The following is a 19965-nucleotide window of genomic DNA, read 5'->3' as shown; positions in this document are numbered from 1 at the left end:
TGTCCTATGCTCAATTTAAACATTAATTCTCCTCCATAACCATTCTCCAGTCCAAAGGTCCTATCCAGAGCACCTTGTAATGTAAACACTTGCTTGGACTGTTAAAACACATGTTGGTAGCTATAGATCTGTGGTCAGGAATGAGCTACACATGCACATCTTTGAATTCGTCCTTGGTAGCACGAGGTGTCCTGTACACATGCACTTGACTTGTTTCCCTTTTCCAAGGGGTTGCCTACACCTCGGAGTGTTTTCTCTGCAAGCCTGGCACCTACAGCTCCAAACCAGGCTCTGCCCTCTGCGCTCCCTGCCCCATCAACACCTACTCCAATAAGGGTGCCACAGTGTGCCAGCAGTGCGACAGTGAGAAATATGCAGGTATGCATTGGGTTCTCTCGTGCTGATTGTGCTCAGGGGATGACAAGGACAGCTGCTCTTCATGACCCAGGATCACAGGACAGACACACAGACAGAAACACAGATGCCCTCACACCAGGGCCAATTTCCCAGAAGCCAATTAACCCACACAAACGCGGAGGGAACATACAAACTCCACACAGATAGCACCCCAGCTCCAAAATTGAACCCAGGCCCCCAGCACTGTGAGGCAGCTATGCTAAACCTCTGTACCACTGTGCTGCACTCATACAAAACCAATCAAAAGAAAGCAACAGATGAATAAACAATGAAAATGCAACTGATTACAGGGGGTTTACTGATCACAATGTAATTGAAGAAGTGGTGTCTGACCACACTGTCACAGTTGTTGAATCTCCAATTGCAACAGTTTGCACTTCCTTCCATGGGAATAATTTGGCAGAATAACAGCGACTGAGTGCAATGAGATGGTATCCCAGACTGCCCAACCTTGAAAGAATTGTAAGATGCTGTTTCAGCTGAAATTGTGCTGGAGGGTCAAGCCTCTGTGCCTGAAGATTAATGGTTACTGGGAAAGAGCCATTCCCCATTCAGTCCCACCTAAAGCACATCAGTCACAACTCAAAGCCCATTGATCACATTACCCAGAAGTGCTCAGGACACTCCCTGGACACCTTTGGTAGGTACCAGGTCCACCTCAAGCACTCTGTGTGTGGCTGCTGCGAATGTTTCTAGAGGGAGAGACACTCTTGTCCCAGGTCCCCCCCCCCAAGTCAGGACCCCCAGCTGGCTGGTCCAGCTCTTTCTCCCCTATAGAAGCCAGTGGGAAGTGTGGGATCTGCGCTCTCCTTTCCCTCCTGCGTGTTGACGTCTGCTGCACTTTGCCTCCGTGTCTCAGACATCGGGTCAGGGACCTGCAAGGAGCGGCCTGCGTGCACAGCCAGCGACTACTTCTACACACACACGCCCTGTGACTCCAGCGGGCAGGTGAGCACCCAGGACCCCGAGGCCAGAGGAATTCCACCGCGTGACGCAGTAGTCCGTTCGTTCTGGTTTATTCACCTGAGCAAAGGACACTCCTGCTAAGTCACATTTTCTAAGTGCGAAGCAGTTCAAATCAAATTTGTTTATTTATCAAAGTTTATTTATCAAATGCACAACAATACAGCATGCAGCAGTAGTTGCTGGCAATGAAATGTCTTATTTGCGAGCTCACAAAAATCACAAGAATCACAAAAATCACAAAATTAAGGTTACGAAAATAAGGTCACATAATAGTAGATGTAAGAGAAATGGAATAAAACTCAATATGAATAGAGTTGCGACAGCTAGCAGTGTCTCTCTGGTAGCTTGAGTTGATCGTATGTGTAAGTCATATAGAGGCTACCATCAGCTATAATGCTCTTCATATCTTTAGACTACTGTGTTAAGTGTTGCTTTTTATCATTTTAATAATATTTATTAACGAGAGTTACATTAACGAGAGACCCTCCTCTCATTTGTAGCTGTCGGCGTGGTCAGAAAACGCTGAAATGAAACAGAAATTTAATTACACCTAACAGTGCTTGACTCAATTTGTGATGTGACAAGAGGACACATCTGTTGTGCCCCATTTAGCTGCTATCGAAATACACAGGAAAATGCCAATGCGAATCTGTGTTACTTGAAAGGTAACAGTGTAGTCTGTACTCGGCATGCAATGTACTTTAAGTGTTACGTAAAAGGAGAGAGCGTAATCTGTGCTCGGCATGTGATGTCTATATTACAGACCCAGTTGATGTACAAGTGGATTGAGCCAAAGGTCTGCAGTGAGAATGCTGAAGGAGCGGTGAAGCTGCCTGCCTCTGGAGAAAAAATCAACTGCCCTCCCTGTAACCCGGGTTTCTTCAAGAACAACGCCTCTGCCTGCGAGCCCTGTCCTTATGGCTCCTATTCCAATGGCACAGGTACTGTCTCTATAGAGCATCCATCTTCTTGCCATAGACATACCTGGAATCCATGCATCTGGCAGGAAACACCATCAATACAATAACTGCTTTAGCAATGAGGGACAGTCACCTTGTCCGGTTTAGTTGATAGTTTCTTATCAGTCCCAGTATCACATCACCTGTGCCACAGACAGGAATCTACAACAGCAGATCCCTGTCAGCTTTTTCAAAGAATGTCTTCATGTCCTGTGATGGTCCTAAATGAATGGCTGTTATACAGTTAATAACACCGGTAGAATTTTCCATTAATCTCAAGTGCTATCAGAAAGATCTCTTTGCCATTCATTTGGATCTCCATGTAATTTCCAAAACTATATCCGAGAAGAAATAGTTGCAATGCAAATGCATCAATGAATTCTTGCAGGTTGCCATAATAGATTATCGTTTATTATTGACAACAATCTGCAGTCCCATTGAGATGCATTATTCCAGTATCACACTTTATATACCAATAATCTGAACACCTAGGATCATGTAAAACAGATTGAAAGAATCTCTGTGCATTGTTAACTAGAAGTGTTTTAAATGAAGCAGAACAATACCCCAGTTGCTGGCACTTTAAACTGCTTAACATATAAGAGTTTAATGCTGAATAGGTCACTGTTACCCAGCACGGGCTAACACAATTTCCTGAGCATTACATGTGAAAACCCTATTCATTTGCACTGCGATAGAGCTGGCTGTTTGGCAACATCACCTTCACAGCCCTACTTTAAAGGAAGGTATACCTGAGGCACACATCATGCACATCAGATCACACTGATATAAAGGGATGACTGTGAACTGGTAGTGCACATGCTTCTTGGATGTCTTAATATTATTACTTATATTACCCTGATTCTCAATTGAACAAAAAGCACTGCACTGTTTAAGAGCGCTGGGACTGTGTCACTTTAAAAAGCTATCTGAGCTTGGCAATGGGACAAGAGACCTCTGGCTTGCCTGACCCCTCTGTCCTGCAGAAAGACAGAGTCAAGCATGTGAAGTAAGAGTGACATGTCACGGTCCTGCCTGTCTGCAGAGTGTGTCCCGTGCCCAGCTGGAACAGAGCCGATGATGGCCTTTGAGTACAAGTGGTGGAACAGCCTGCCCAGCAACATGAAGACGTCGGTGTTCAGCAGAGAGTACAGCGACTCGGGCAGGCACACTGGTGAGAGAGACTCTTCTCTGCAGGCTGGAGGGAACCCTTCATGCACAAGTTTTTCTGTTGGAGTTTCCTGAGCTCTGCGCATCTGCTAGTACGAATTTGGAACATCTCCAGTGAGCTTTTTTCAAATAAGCCTTAGCTAATAGAAAAATACATTTTAAAAGGGTGAGGCTTTTTTTTACACATGGATTTCAATTACCCCTCAGAATAACCCTCCTTGAGGTGTATATGTTATGAGCAAAGCAGTCACGTCCACTTCAGTGCCCAATATTAACTGTCGTTGCTGCTCTGACTGGTTCAATAATACTGTTCTATTAAATCAGTAGAAACAGTGCCTGTGTGATGCAGAGTAGTGAGATCTGGGGTAGAGTCACGCAGGCTGTAGATCTTAATATACTGATACTGCTGTTAGCGGTTCAGTACTCATCCACATGGTTCTGGAGTGTGTTTTGTTGGGCTGAAACTGGGGTGCTGTTACCCATAACCCTGCCACATCAAGATCATCCAATAGGTATGAATTTATTTAAAATAGAAAGGAGGTTTGAAGCACAATGAAATCGATATTCCCAGGTTGTTATCCCGCGTGGAGTGATTGGATATTGGAAATATTAATTTAGATCGTATATTATAGTTAGATATTAATATGATTTTAGATTATTTTAGATATCTTTCATAATAGGACTGTGGCTGTTGAGTGTGCGTCTGGCCTGACTGGTCAACACAGAGAGCTCGGGGCCCTTGTCTGGCTCGCCCCTGCCTGTCCCGTGAGCTCAGCAGGCACTGTGACTCTCTCCACAGCCTGGGAGGTCGCTGGGGAGTACATTTACACCACGGCAGGCGACTCGGACACCGACTACCTGATGCTCATCCTGACCGTTCCAGGGTACAGGTGAGCCACTCATTTTACCATTATTCAGCATAACAAACCCAAGTCTCAATTGCTCTCCCCCCGGGGACGTGCTCAGTGTGTGCCCTCGGGTAATGTACCGGATGGAATAAAATAATATTGGTGCAGCATCCTTATTGGCTCTTTTTATAGTCTGCCCTGCTGTTTGGTCCAGTGTTATTGTACTGTTACACCACATCTTGCCATGAAAGGTCATGTACTACACCCAGGAAGGTTTGACACTTGGCCAAGCTAGGGGAATAGTTCAGGAACATTTCCAGACCTGAGAATTAGGTATTGCTCAGTACTCTCTCAGGTGCACAGCGATGTGTCAGAGATCTGTGATCTACGCTCCCCAGCTTACATTTTCTAACAGGCTGGGACAGTGCTAGTGTTCAACCTGGGGCAGGTTTTGAGCTGTCATTTATATTCCTGGTTGTATCAGATCTTCCTTAATTCACACTAACCTCCCAAGCTACAGGGAATCTTGGAGATGAAGCCGTGGCTGGCATCCCTAGGGAAGGAAAGGAAATCTCTGTCCCTCACTGATATAGTCTGAAAGGATTCCTTCAGCGTGATCCAGAGATGGAAGTCACTCACTCCTGTCAAAAGAGACTCCCATCTCCTTTCCCAACAGAGCAAACTGGCTTCTCAAAGAGTGAGCTCACCAGTGAAAGATAAACCTAAATTTGTTGGGAAACCAAACCATGTTTCTTCCTTCACTCATCTCCAAGTAACCTGTTCCCTAAGAGCTGGAAAATACTCTATACAGGCACTGTAAACCCTGAGTCAGTAGCACGCACTCAACTCTGGTGCTCATTTAAGTGCCAACTCTTTAAAACTATCCTAGCAAACAGACTCACAGTCTTTCACCATGACACTGGTCTGATCTTGCTGAGAGACTAGACACTTTGTCTTGTGTTCTATACCGCTTAACAGAGAACCCTAATGGAAACCAACTCTTGGTGGTGGAGGGGAGTCCCCATCACCTGTAAAGCGCTTTGAGTGGAGTGCCCAGAAAAGCGCTATATAAGTGTAAGCAATGATACATTATTAATTATTATTATTAATTATTATTATTATTATTAGACTTCTCTCTTGGAACCTGCTGCAAAAGCCTGCACTTCCTCTCTAGATTCTCCCTAGGTCGCCCTCTGGTGGCCTAAACCAACAGGTACAGCTTAGGAAGACGGCTGCTCTGATGTTTCAGTTGGAAAAGGCAGCACTTCCTTCTTAACCTTTTATATAGCCTGTCAGGCTATTTTTCAAAATGGAAAAAGGGAAGAATTTCAGTGAGCAATAACATTAGACTGCAGAACTGAGGTGGACGTTGGGCAGAGTTAGTCTCCCAAAGAGAATGAATGGTTATGAGTATAACCTACATAATACGAGCTCTTTAAGACAAGCTCTAATAAGACTTTTTTTAGATAAAACCAAAAATCCAGGACTTAAAGTGTTAAAGGCCATAATCTTGAAAAAGTTCCTCAGTTCCACACCTTGTGAAGGTTTGTGCTGGAGCTCAATTTATATCAGTGGATCTGAACCCAGCTGCTGGGGTCTTTGTGTGTTTGCACCAAATCAGCTGTTAATCAATTGATCTGTATTGATTAAGGCTTTTTTGGCTCCTCAGATGTTGGATAGAAACAATAATTAATAACTCTTGCTACCACGACTTATCAATCCTACCTGTGTCTGCACATCACCTATTGGTCACCTATTAAGAGCTGTTTAAAGGAAAATAAGGCAGCAACCACTTAATAGGCAAGCTGAGAAGAGAAAGAGCAGGATGTTGCTTCACAACAACACACCTGCAGCAGAGCTTTGACGAATCTAATGTCTGAGTAGAGAAACAAGTTATGAAGCATCTAATCATGCAAGAAGTTCAGTTAAGGGGATCAATTAGTTTCAATGTTAATAATAATAATTCCTTATACTTATATAGTGCTTTTCTGGACACTCCACTCAAAGCACTTTACAGATAATGGGGAGTCAGGACCTCAGTTTTACATCTCATCCAAAGGACAATGCCTCTCTACAGTACAGTGTCCCCATCACTATACTGGGGCATTAGGGGCCACATAGACCACAGAGTGAGCACCCCCTGCTAGCCCCACTAGCACCTCTTCCAGCAGCAACCTTAGTTTTTCCCAGGAGGTCTCCCATCCAGGTACAGACCAGGCTCACACCTGCTGAGCTTCAGTGGGCTGCCAGTTGTGAGTTGCAGGGTGGTATGGCTGCTGGCTTTGTTGAATATCTCAGCTGGAACAGAAACAGAGGTAAGAATACTCCAGGACCTGGACTAAGGACCACTGATTCAGAGGGATTTCTGAGTATTAATATATTATTACTGAGGCTGGTGCAGTTGTTAACATTCCTGCCACACAGCACTGGGGCCCTGGGTTCCATTCCAGACCTGGAGTGCTGTCTGTGTGGAGTCTGTGTGTTCTCCCCATGTTCATGTGGGTTTCCTCCCACAATCCAAAAACATACTGATAGGTTAATTGGCTTCTGGGAAAACTGGCTCTGGTGTGAATAGGCGTCTTGTCTGCCCTGCGATGGACTAGCATCCCATCCAGGGTGTATCCTGCCTTGTGCCTGTTGCTTGGTTGGATAGGCTCTGGCTCCCCTGCGACCCTGAATTGGAAGAAGTGGCCACAAAATGGGTGAATGGATGCTTTTGACTTAGTTTTATCAACTAAAATTAAAAAGTTATCAACAAACACTTAAAAAAAAGTGAATAGCCTTGAATCAGATCAAGGCTGGTCATATGTATGTTTGCAAACGGCACTTTTTGGGGTAACATAAACTAGTTTCTTTATAGGGGTTTCCCAATGGCTCCTAAGCTGAGATCATCCTAGTTTTGAGGCGTATTATTAGTCTGGCCGGATACCGAAACAACAGTGAAATCTGTCCAAGTTTGTTACGTGCTGAAGTTATTTCTGACCACTGAAACACATTTGGCATTCCCACCGATTCCCACGAATTTTCGAGTTTCCTGACCAAGCCTGTTTTCCCCAGAGAGCCGCAGTCGGTCGCCAAGGACTCGGGGAATAAGGAGCTGTCCCGGGTCACGTTCGTCTTCGAGACCAAGTGCACGGCTGACTGCACGCTGTATTTCATGGCGGTGAGATTCCTTCCCATGCTTCTCAGGGGAACAAGGAAGTGTTTTCAGAAACAGAAAAGCAGTGAATACACCAATTTGTTTGTGATTGGCTTCCAAACTCCTTCACACAGCCTTGTTCTTTCAAAAGCTCTAGTTGTGTGCGAATGCATGGGCTTTCAGTGGGAGGGCACTTATGGGAGTGGGAGGAATTATGAATGGATTTCGTAAATACTTTTTCTGGGGGTGGGGGGATCTCACCAGTGTCCCTTATCATAAGCAGCTCCCCCAATAAGAAAGAAAAGTGCTTTACAAATAAAAACGCATGCCCTTCAACTTGTGAGCTAATGCGCATTATCCTCCGTCCTCCATAACTTATTAGCACTGTACTGTAGTGAGAGTCTAATATTGTTGGGGAGGCGGGCTGAATCCAGACTAACTAAATGGGCTCATCAGCAGGCAATTGCTAAGTCAAGCCCCAGCTGGCCACTTTCTGGCTGAGCAATTTCTCAAAGCGTTCTGTGCTCTTTCCCATGCACAGTTGAAAGCACAGTAGAAAGCGTCTGCTCGGTGGCTCTAATAATGAGTGTTGTAAAGGAGCTGACGGACTTTCTCCGCAGGGCTACAACGAAAGGGCAAACACCATGGTGGAGCATTGGACCGGCTCCAAGGAGAGGCAGTCCTACTCTTACATCGTGAGCAGCAACTACACCGTCAGCTTCACCTGGGCCTTCCAGCGCACTGAGGACTACTCCACAGTACGAGCCTGGGCACCGCTCTCGGGGGGAGGGAGAAAAGGCTTTCAGCTCCCAGCGGTTACCTGGGTGTTCTGTTACTGTGGAGGCTCCCGTGTGAAAATGCTTTTTCCATCGCGAGCCCAGTGTATGCAGCCACTCTGCAGAATTAAAGACAAGCAGAGGCAGAGCACTAGGGGCACAGAGGACTCTATTAGCCTCACACAGGAGCAACCCTCCTGTTTTGTAGATTCAGCTTTTCAATAGTTAAAGAAGTTTTACAGGAGCAACACAGAATGCACCCATGGGAACTGTCATGTAAGAATTCATGTGCAGCAGCTGTCATTGGGCAGCCACCTGACCTTTAAGTGGAAAATGTAAATTGACACCAGGTGTCACTGCCTTTTGAGGGAGAAATCCAGCAGTGCAGGAAAAACAGACACGCCGATTATATCGCCGTAAGTGATTTAAATAACTTTTTCAACCTTCTTTTTTTCCCAGCTCAAATGTATGTGTGCATGCTGTTAGGTACAGGCTTATGGGGAGTTACAATGAAGAAAAATAAGAATGGGTGGTAAAAATAGATTATAAAGCATACAACGTATATAAATATATCAACAATAGTGATAAAAAATAAACCATAGAAGCTAGTGTCTATTCAAAGAAATGAAATTCAAAGACCCATTTCTGGATTCAGTTGTAGCAAACATGGATATTGGGAAGAGCTACGGTTTTTGAAAGCGAGTTTAAATGTGGAATTTGAGATTGCTTGCACAGAGTTATGACACAAAGCTGTCATCGCCTCCCTCTTGCAGGACAGACAATACAGCAGCGATTTTGCCAAGATCTTCTCCATCCGCATCACCAATGTCATCAGCGGGGTGGCCTCCCACTGTCGGCGCTGCGCCCTGGGCTCCTCGGAGCTCGGCTCCTCCTGCGTGCCCTGCCCCCCCGGGCACTACATCGAGAACGGGAGCAGCACGTGCCAGCCATGCCCACCAAATACATTCCTCAGGCCAGACCAGCCTGTTGGCAAGGGGGCGTGTGTTCCCTGTGGCCCCAACACCTACAGCAATGAGGTTCGACCAACACGAGTCTCTCACATTACGCTTCCTTCAGTAGTAGGAGACCCCCAGTTTTAGATCGAAGCCCAATGGAAGGGGAGCACCCAAATTCTGAGGTTTGTTTTAAGTTTCTCCTGAAGTGAGCAGCTATAGAAGGGAGATTAAAACATGAATAATAATAATTGCTTACACTTAAATAACACGTTTCTGGATACTCCACTCAAAGCGCTCTACAGGTAATAGGGACTCTCCTCCACCACCACCAATGTGCAGCATCCACCTGGATGATGCAACAGCAGCCACATTGCACCAGTACACTCACCACACATCAGCTATCAGTGGGGAGGAGAGCAGAGTGATGAAGCCAGTTCATAGATGGGGATTATAAGGAGGCCACGATTGGTAAGGGCCAATGGGAAATCTGGCCAGGACACTGGAGTAACACACCTACTCCTTTCGAGAAACGCTCTGGGATTTTTAATGACCACAGAAAGTTTTATGTCTCATCTGAAGGACTATACTGGGCACTATACTATACTGGGGCATTAGGACCCACAAAGACTGTAGGGTGAGAGCCCTCTACTGGCCCCACTAACCCCTCAATCAATAGATCTGGCTTCTCTGCATTTAAGCCCTTTTGCCTGTGTCTAGAAAGCAAAGCCACCTGCTCTGAAGTGTTCTGCTTTTTTCCAGGTATTTTGCAGATAATTGCCTTGTTGAGTCTCAACAAGTAGAGCTCAGGGTGGTTTGAATGATGTTTTGCATATTATTAGCCGAAATATTTCCACGGTTCCACCCCAGAAATCTTCTAAATGTCCGTCATTGCAAGAGGACTGGTTCCTCACATCGGCCTACAGCCAGATGCTTTAAATTGCAAAGCAGGGTGTCCAGAGAGCAGCACTGGCTGCAGCACAAAACAATCATAAAAAGTAATTTTCAATTTTTGCAAGCACATTTTAGTATAACTTTCCTTCCATTTTTAATGGACTCTATATATTCCCAATAGATGTGGTTTAATAATTATCGGTTCAAGGGGGCATGGTGGCACAGTGGTTAGCACTGCTGCCTCGCAGCACTGGGGCCCTGGGTTCAATTCCTGAGGTTCTATCTGTGTGGAGTTTGTATGTTCTCCTCATGTTCACATGGGTTTCCTGCAGGTGCCCTGGTTTCCTCCCACAGTCCAAAGGCATACTGGTAGGTTAATGAGCTTCTGGCAGAACTGGCCCTGGTGTGTGTGTCTGTGTGTGCCCTGTGATGGACTGGTGTCCTGTCCAAGGTGTACCCACCCTGCCTTGTGCCCATTGCTTGATGGGATTGGCTCTGGCTCTCCCACAGCCCTGAATTAGACGAAGCAGATACAAAGTGGATGGATGCATTGGAGTTATAGGTTCATTTCTATTTGCCTCCTGAACAGCATTGCTCCGAGACTCTGTTAGTGTGGACATATTTGGATAATCCATCTCTGCTTCCTTCCAGCTGAAGTCGACGTGCTTCAGTGACTGCAGGCTGACTCTGGCGCACAAGCAGGTGAAAGTGCAGTACGACTTCGGCCCTCTGTCCAACACCACCAGCTTCCAGAGTGGACCCCGTTTCACCCCCAAAGGGCTCAAGTACTTCCATCATTTCAGCATCAGCCTGTGTGGAAACGAGGTGACTGTCCGAGACGGGGTTGCTTGTATTCCCCCAAGCGGGTGCAGGAATTCCTTCCATGGCTCTGAAACCTCTTTGTATTGTGATGGAAATGCATGACTGTGAGTGCTACTGGGGTTCCCTATGTCCAGTCTTGCATGTGGCCATAACAATGAATGACCCCTAGTTTCTCAGATCATAAAATAGAAACTAGACTGTATTGGACTAAATACATGTTTAAGCTTTGCTTTTTTTTCCCCTCAGGGGCGGAAGCTGGCATCTTGTGTCGACAATATCACAGACCACAGACAAGAGCTCTCTGCATATGCCTGCCAGTCTACCCTCGTACCCTCAGATGTCAGGGCCCAGAAGACTGTGGTTTCCTCGCAGCCATTCAGCATTGCAGACAGATTAATAGGTAGAGACACTCCTGCCTGGGTGTGAGCAGACGAACGCATATTCCTCTCACACTGAATAACAGTGTGAATAACCTTGCTGCTTGTCAAACATCCTCATGTTGAACATAAGACTTCCCAGCAGATGTGTTTCAGCTGATTTCTTTCTGCTCCTCAAACAAGACAGTAGTTGACGACAGAAAGAACAAATTAATTTTATTTTCCATTTTTATCTTTCCTAAAGTCCCTTTTGGGGGGGCAGGAAAGCAGATGTTTTGTTAATTTTCCCCAATTTTCTTGAGTCGTATTAAACTGGAATTTGTTACAGACTTGGTTAGTGACCTTGAGCTACAGTTGGTGTTTAGCGTCACACAGATAGCAAAATCCATTGGAAGGAGGACAGCCACCTTCTGATCTCCCAACACTACCTTAAGAAGAAAAAAACGTTCCTTAGAGGTTCCCTGCGCCAGTACTGGTGACTGTCCGAGACGGGGTTGCTTGTATTCCCCCAAGCGGGTGCAGGAATTCCAGTACTGGCGCAGGGAAAATCAGCTTACAAAATCAGAGCTGCTAACTTTAACCTATTCCACATTAGTCCAGTATAAAGAAACACTGAGCAAATATAGAATGTTCAGAGAAAGCTGTCTTGCCATTTCCAGAATAATACACAGTGTAAACCTCAGCAGTCATGGTTTTGATGTTTCCCGTTGAGCAAGTAGCCCCCTTCCTTGATTTCAGGGCTGTCCAGTCCTGGTCCTGGATGGTTAGGGAAACCTATAGGTTATTTCAGCGACACATAGGAGAAGCTATTAATTTATTCAATTAAGCTAATAATGAGCTCATGTAAGAACTGAGCTTGAATGGTAACCCGCAGGCACGCTAGCACTCCTGGATCACGATTGGACACCCCTGCTTTGTATCACTTTTTAAAGCAAGCATTACTTTGCATAATATTTCTCATGACAGCAAAATTCATCTCAAGTCAAAGTGGTCTGCCCGCCAGGCCAGATGAATACTGAAGAGCTTTGTGCTCGCACAGATCAGGTTTTTGCAAAGTGGTGCCAGAGCTCGTTAGTGTACAATGACTCAGCTACCATGTGATGGCTGTTCCTCCTGTCTCTCTCGCTCTCAGGGGTTACTACTGACACCGAGCTCGATAACATCACCTCACCCGAGGAGCTGTTCCCTGGCAGAGGCAAATCGCCTGATGTCATCTTCTACTACAGGTGAGGACTGCCCCCTGCTGGACTCCAGTTGTACCGATAATGATGCACAAATCATTCATTCCTTGCCTTCAATGAAAAACTGCATTTGTGTATTTTGGTGATAATTCTTGCAGGTCAGTTGAAGTGACCAAGGCCTGTAAAAATGGGAGAGCCACCACAATCAGACTGAGGTGTGACCCAACCGAGTCCGAGACCAATGTGCTCACTCTGCCAAGGTATTGTAACAACACATGCATTCTTCCCTTCATCCACTTTATCCAGTTTAGAGTCACAGGGAGGCTGGAGACCATCCAGCAAGCAACAGGAGCAAAGATTGATACACTCTGGGCGGGATGCCAGTCCATTGCAGGGCACACACAAACGCCAACCGGCACACACTCACAACAAGGCCAATTTTCCCAGAAGCCAATTAACCTACCAGCATGCCTAAGAGCAGCTGCATTCATACCATCACCTCATATCATTCGCAAGACCAAAACCTGGAACTGAAGCACAAGCACGGTAAAGCTGTATCTACAAACAGTTTACAAAAATTGGTACCTGATAAATTTATGTTGCACATAAATACAGTGCCTTGCGAAAGCATTGCCCCCTTCCAATGATGTAGCATTTTGCAAAATTGTAAATGTATTTTTTAAAGAGAAAATATTTTTATCAAAACTTGAACGTTTGTTAAACTGCCCAAAAAATACAATATGTTGATAGTAAAGGAGGAATGCAGTGGAAAACCTAAATTAGTTCAGGTGTGCAAAAATTACTTGAATCAGTCACAAAATTTAGTTGAATTTGCAATAATAGGGGTCCCCATGATTTCGGAACAAACACACCCACATCTCTGGAAGATCCCTCAGTCAGGGGCTGAATTTCAAGATTTAATCATGAAGAGCCAGGTACTTTTGAAAGTAAATTAATGTCAAAGCTAAAGGAGGTTTATGAAAGGGGAGCATGTGTAGGCTCACTATAGAAAAATCTTTTGGTTCCACAGAGTTTCATTCGGTGCTATAAGATAACTAAGAATGCTTACTTATCTCATTTATCTTTATGAAGCTGACATCATCACTTTCTCCTGCTCTCTCCAGTAAATGCCCAGAGGGCACCTGCGATGGCTGCACATTCCACTTCCTGTGGCGATCAAGGCACGCTTGCCCGCTGTGCTCTGAGAACGACTACAAAGAGATCGTGAGTGCCTGTGTCAAGGGAATCCAGGTACGACCCGGCTGCCTCCTCGCTGTGCCCAAATCCAGTACAAGGATCTCCTATCTTTGAGTTTCCAACCCCTTGCACTTTCAGTGTTGGCCAGCAGGGGGCTAGCGCTCTGCTTGTCCATGAGATGAGATCTACAGGAAATGCAATCACTCCTCTTGTATCCCTTGTTGATCACATGGCAGCTTTCATTTCATTCCGCTTGGAATTGAACAGTTGCCTAGTTGTTGCTTCTCTTCCTTCCGGGTTTAGAGAAACATGTTTCTGGAAATACGGCGGTTTGACAACATATTCCTGCTCCCCTGGCTAAAACAATGAAAGAATCACACCAGACTTAGTGAAATAGCGTTGGTTATCCATCCATCCTGGATATGGATGCTGAAAATCCAGCATTTTCAAACCAGTGCTTCCAATTCAGGGTCTTGGAGGAGCTAGAACCCATCCGAGCAAGCAAGGGGGACATGGCACAGTACACCCTGGACGGGATGCCAGTCATATGTAGAGATATGCGGACAATAAAACAGAAACATTACAGATACTGTAGGAGCACATATAACAAGATATTTGAGAAGGATATTTTAGAAGCCAAGCTATGCCCTCTTCCTAACTGTCCATCTTTAAACTTCAATTCAATTCAATTTATTTTTATATAGCGCCTTTCACGGCAAGGTTGCCCCAAGGCCCTTAACAAAGCTGTGTGACAATACATGGCATTACCATACAGAAAGAGAAAAAGCCAGAAGACAACGGAGGAGAGGAACCAAAAAAAAACCTCTAGGGGTTCAAGGTCAACTGGCTGCCCAACCCCTCTGGTCGTGCTAACATTATACAATTCTAAACAAAAGTACTACAAACCTGGCTTCTTACATGTGAACAAAAGGAAGGTGTTTGGTACACGTGTTGCTGTGAACATCAGGTGACTCAGTGTGACTGTTTCTGTAGAAAACCACCTACGTGTGGCAGGAACCCAGGTTGTGCACTGGAGGGGTGACTGTGCCAGAGCAGAAGGTCAGCGTCTGCGTCACCCTGGACTTCTGGCTGAAGTTCGGAGTGTCCACCGGCACTGTGGCGGCCCTGCTGCTGGTGGCCGTCACCTGCTATTTCTGGAAGAGGACCCGCAGGTCAGTGTCTGGACCGTGCGCTGTCAGGAAAGGCAGGCGGGTTTTTTATTGTTGATGCAAGGGGATTTCCTGGGGGCTGCTGTCTGTTGGAATTCTGCAGTGTGAAGGAACAGCCCTCATCAGACACATGGCTTTGACAACAAGCCCCTGCTACACACATACAGGCTACGCTCTTTAAAGTAAAAGAAAGTAGCACAGATCGTCTTAGTTAAAATTTGTAAGGATTAATTTGTTCTAGGTTCTGATAGGAATAATAAAGGTAACATGTATTACGTTATGAATCAGAATTAGTACAGGGTCAAAGCTGTGTTGTGAAGTGAGTTTTGAGGAAGGTCATTTGTCTACAAGCTTTACAGATCTTTCTGCTACATTTCCAAACAGAATTCTCTGTGTGATCTACATGACCCCTGAAGAGAATTCAGAAATAACTGTGGGATCTTTGCAAAGCATGGTGTATGGGAATTTGCCCACCTTTTCACCCCAAATTACCCCCCAAATTATTCTCCCAGATGCGAGTTAAAAGAGATGGGTGCGACAGTGCCCCTTTGTGGCAGAGACTGGTAGGCTTGGCCATGGCGCACGTGTGCTGATGAAGGGGTTGGCTGTGCAGGTTGGAGTATAAGTACTCGAAGCTGGTGATGAACTCCAGCGCGAAGGATTGTGAGCTCCCTGCGGCGGACAGCTGCGCCATCATGGAAGGAGAAGATGCAGAGGACGACCTGATCTACCTCACCAAGAGGTCCATCTTTGGCAAGATCAAGTCCTTCACCTCCAAGGTGAGTGCTGTTCTGTGCAGTGGAGCCCTTGTTAAACTTGGCGGACCAGGATGGAAATACAGGCAAAGTTGTCAGATCGCAGTCTGAGAGCAAAACACGAACAAAGAAGTAGGCTCGTCTTAGCATGGCAGAAGGCACTGTTGGTAAGAGTGCCATGAGATCTTTTGCAATGATATCATTACACTGTATTGGCTACTAATACCCTGGTGTCCAGGAAAAATTCTACTCGTGTTTGCGCAGTCTGGCTTCCCTAAAATTCAGCTGGTTAAGCAATTTGTCACTTCTATACCTGATCTGTTTCATAGTGGGACCACAGGTGTAGAATGTCTGCTGTGTATTAGTCAGGTGGAACTACACTTCATTGGTAGGGGATGCGGGTTCCCTCCTACATGTGAATTGCTATGCAAAAAAGTTGTTTTACTGATGTGCAGGCAGCAGTTTGTCACCTTTGACTTTTTAATGACCTTTATGCGTCAGCTAAAATGGACACCATGGGGTTAAAATACAGACAGATTCTGCAGCTGCATAAGAATACTTTTTCAGTCATCATTTACCAACATAACATGCAAAAAAATCAAGACCCCCTTGAACCTAATAGCAAATACAGTACTTCAAAACTTTACTAAAGAGTACAACAATTGCTAGACAAGGAGAATCTTTGTCCCTGTCTCTAACTGTAGAGCTGGAATCAAGGAGGAATTACTGACAGACATGTACAGAGGTTGTGAGATGCTTTAGGTTTTGCCCTTTTCTCTCTTTTAAAAAGTGATGAGAAAGTGGTCTCACACAGATGCACCGACAAAAACAGGCAAAGTACAGGCATCAGTCCCTGGGTTCACATTTGGCTATTGAAAGGCAGAGAGATCCAAGTTTTCTTCCTCGAGAATGAAAAAATATGATCTTAAGCTTGGTAATTGTTATTTTGAAATGTAATCTTCAAGACATCTGAGCTTGCCTCCTCCATCCAGTGTTGGGGCCTAGCCCACACACTGAGACCCACTGCTCTGCCAGAGGAGCTCTACGGACTTTAAATACCAAGGTGACCAAATATTAATTGACACATCCCTCTCCGCAGAGAACATCTGATGGGTTTGATTCGGTTCCACTGAAGTCATCGTCGGGAATCAACGACGTGGAAATAAGCTAGAAACCAGCTCTGGGATCCATAGTGGCCTTTCTGCCACACTGTCTGTGACAGTGTCGCAGGTCAATCGTCATGTCTGTGTGAAGACACCACGTTCAGGAAACATTTGAAGGCTATATCAAGCCAACATAGGATGTACATTCCTCCCTCCTTGATTAATGTGAGATATAGTAATTCCAATATTTTTAGCAGAAACGCTTTTAATCTTTTTTTTGTACGTTTCTGGACTTTTTAAACAACCTGTTTTTCATGACGGCTACAGAATTTATCCAGTTTGCTAGCTTCTTTTTTTTTTCTTTACCGGCTAAATTTTATACTGTTGCCAAATGAAAACATCTTTTTTAAGTTTTATTTTTTATGTTAAAAGCAGCTCTAGCCCGTGTGGTCCTCATGCACTGAGGTCAGGAATGTAGAAAGGAAAGCCTTTTAACGTAGGACGGAAACAAATGTAAGGGAAAGAAACTCCCAGGACTCACTTGCCTGCGTTGCCTGCCTGTACAAACCGTGTTTCCCAGATCCTTGTTTGCTCAGCTCCTTTTCAACCATCTCTGCTCTTACAGCAGCTCATCGGTTCTTCCTTACGGTGAGAGAGGATTCTGACCACCTACTCCTCGTTGCCTTGCCCGCCCCCGTGTCCGAAAACAATCATTTTTAATGACTTGCTCTGCTGTGAGTGTGTCTGTGTTTGCCCTGTGATGGACTGGCAAGGCTGACACACACACATCATGCCTAGTGTGTAACCTGCCTTGTGTCCGTTGCTTATCAGGATAGGCCCTGCTGATTCCCTGCGATCCTCTACTGGAAGAAGTGTTTAGAAAACAGATGGATGGAAGGGAGCATCTGAAGTTCCAAACTTATAGACAAGGGAAGCAGAACTCTTTATAGCCTGAGCAATAGTGGCTTATTCACCAGTTTCTGTTTACTTTTTACCAAAGCTAACTGCATTTTGTCATTTTTATATGTTCCATAAGAACAATAAACAGAACATAGAAGTCCCAAAAACACAAGAAAGTGTGAACAGATAGAGATTTTTCACTTTGCTTACATTCTCATACTGGGGTGTGGGAAGACCGCCAAAATACACTGGTATGGAATTATGGGATTGTGCAAAATTGTGATATTTTACTGGGAACCAAGGTTCTTAATGAAGGAGTGAATTTTAAAAAATCAAAATACACAGTCTTTTCATAGGCAAAATGAATTTCTGAAAATGAAAAAATTGAATTTTGTGTTAAAATATTACAATATATGTTAAATAATGCCTTTGGGTGCCTTATTGTTTTTAAATGGTCTGGCTGTTGTATTTTTAAAACCTACAGTCAATATAAATATAAGCTCTTTGCAGTGTGTCCTTCATCTGGATGCCCTGCTGCCCATTCTGCAGTGCTCTGGCTTTCCTCCATATGAATTTAATGTATTTTCTGATATATGTTTAAGGATGCCCATATTTATGTCTGGTATATATTTCAGAACTGACTTCTGCTATCGGTGGAGTACAGTCATGGTGTAGAAACATGTGACAAGTATGGCTCTTTTGGCTCAAAAAGAGCCAGAACAGGGCTCAACAGAGCTGCCTGGAGAAGGTGCCTTCACAGATCAGTCAGACAGAACAGACCCATTTTGGTACTTTCCAAAGCCGAATTGTCCAGCTCCTGTATTCACAAAAACAGACTTTCTTTCACTGAGGGCTGAATCAACACATGCCTAGAGTCTGAAACAACTTGAAAGTTAGAGTTTGATTCTCACTAAATAGGATTCCCCAATAAACGCAGCACCCCTAGTGGATGGGCTGGGATATTTCAGCCAGGGCTCTCTTGGCTGCAGGTGAAGCACCAACGCCTGTGGCTTCCTGTGCACCATCAGACTGGCGGCGATGTCATTGAGGGATGCGTCTCTCCTCCAATCAGCACTGATTCACCTGCATGTGGCTGCAGAGCCCGTGGTGTGTAAAAAGCCAAATGGCTGGATAAATGGGCAAGCAGGAGGAGACTGTTTACCCTTCTTCATTCTCATCTGTGTGAGCTCAGAGCTGGCTGCTGTTTGCCACTTCCACATTGGCTGGGTATATAATAATTGGCAATTTTAAATTTTAGAAGAAGTAAAGAAATGTGACCATGAAGTGCTTGAAAGTGTTCTTAAAAACTTTTTGATGCAGATGCATGTCAAAAAATGAGAAATTGTTTGGCCTGCAAAACATGGTCTGGTTGTCACTGTGCTTGGTCCTCTCTCATTGAAAGAGATCACTGGAATTCTGTATGAAATTCCATGCTGCTGGAAATACATAAAGTCTGAGTGCCTTTACAAACGTATTTCTAGAACAAGAACAGCCATGAAGACAAGACCCTCTAATTAAAGAGGTTTAGTCAATATTTTAAAACATGATCAGTTTAATTTTATCTTATGACTTTAGTTATTTAGTCTAATTAATAAACTGTTACATTTTATGTTCTAGAATGTTCTTTTTACTTCAATTCATTATTCAAAACTATTTTCACACTTTGGCCTCTCCTGTCAGTAATGCAGGACAGATTCTGTAAAACACTACTGATTTTTAAGACTTATTTTTATTTTTGAGTTCTTTTTTTGTATGTTTTACTTACCCTGATAGTGCCAAACGATTTGTGTTATGAAGTCATAGCAAAGCTTACACAGAACCATCAGAAAATAAATAAAGAGTAATGTTTGTGCTTTTATTGAGTTTCTGTGATTTATTTTCCTAACTGTAGCTCAGTTGCTGAGCTCCTGGTGTGACCTCTTAGAGTATGAGCAGAAACAACCAAGAACCATATTGTAGTAACAGCTAAACCATGTGGTCGCAGCCATATCCCCCTGCAACTCACACCTGGCAGTCCACTGAAGCTAAACAGGTGTGACCTTGTTAGTATCTGGATGGGAGACCTCCTGGGAAAAACTGGTTGCTGCTGGAAGTGGTGTTACTGGGACCAGTAGGGGGCGCTCACCCTGCAATCTGTGTGGGTCCTTATCCCCAGTATAGTGACGGGGACACTATACTGTAAAAAGGCACCATCCTTCAGATGAGACATAAAACCGAGGCCCTGACTCTCTGTAGTCATTAAAAATTCCAGGGTGCTTCTTGAAAAGAGGTCAATCATGGCCTCCTAATAATCCCCATCTCTGAACTGGCTTCATCACTCTGTTCTCCTCCCCACTGAT

The 19965-nt window shown here is 44.7% G+C and overlaps 1 protein-coding gene across 1 annotated transcript in view; it reads left to right on the top strand.

The window, feature by feature from the left end:
• The window catches only part of elapor1 (endosome-lysosome associated apoptosis and autophagy regulator 1), a 44542-nt gene extending 25058 nt beyond the window's left edge, over positions 1-19484 (top strand). The window contains exons 7-22 of the mRNA XM_088639938.1: positions 229-378; positions 1277-1365; positions 2147-2324; positions 3388-3516; positions 4312-4402; positions 7418-7523; positions 8120-8257; positions 9049-9312; positions 10774-10947; positions 11191-11344; positions 12454-12547; positions 12661-12762; positions 13627-13753; positions 14693-14871; positions 15482-15647; positions 16723-19484. Of these exons, the coding sequence (XP_088496064.1) occupies positions 229-378; positions 1277-1365; positions 2147-2324; positions 3388-3516; positions 4312-4402; positions 7418-7523; positions 8120-8257; positions 9049-9312; positions 10774-10947; positions 11191-11344; positions 12454-12547; positions 12661-12762; positions 13627-13753; positions 14693-14871; positions 15482-15647; positions 16723-16794 (2213 nt within the window). The 3' untranslated portion in view covers positions 16795-19484. The remainder of the gene's footprint in view (positions 1-228; positions 379-1276; positions 1366-2146; positions 2325-3387; positions 3517-4311; positions 4403-7417; positions 7524-8119; positions 8258-9048; positions 9313-10773; positions 10948-11190; positions 11345-12453; positions 12548-12660; positions 12763-13626; positions 13754-14692; positions 14872-15481; positions 15648-16722) is intronic.
• Positions 19485-19965: the final 481 nt, after the last annotated feature.

The sequence above is a fragment of the Lepisosteus platostomus genome, chromosome 7 (genome assembly GCF_059453375.1).
Source record: "Lepisosteus platostomus isolate fLepPlt1 chromosome 7, fLepPlt1.hap1, whole genome shotgun sequence".
NCBI lineage: Eukaryota > Metazoa > Chordata > Actinopteri > Semionotiformes > Lepisosteidae > Lepisosteus > Lepisosteus platostomus.
Note: the sequence above shows the minus strand (reverse complement) of the source record. Positions and strands in the feature narration are given on the sequence as shown.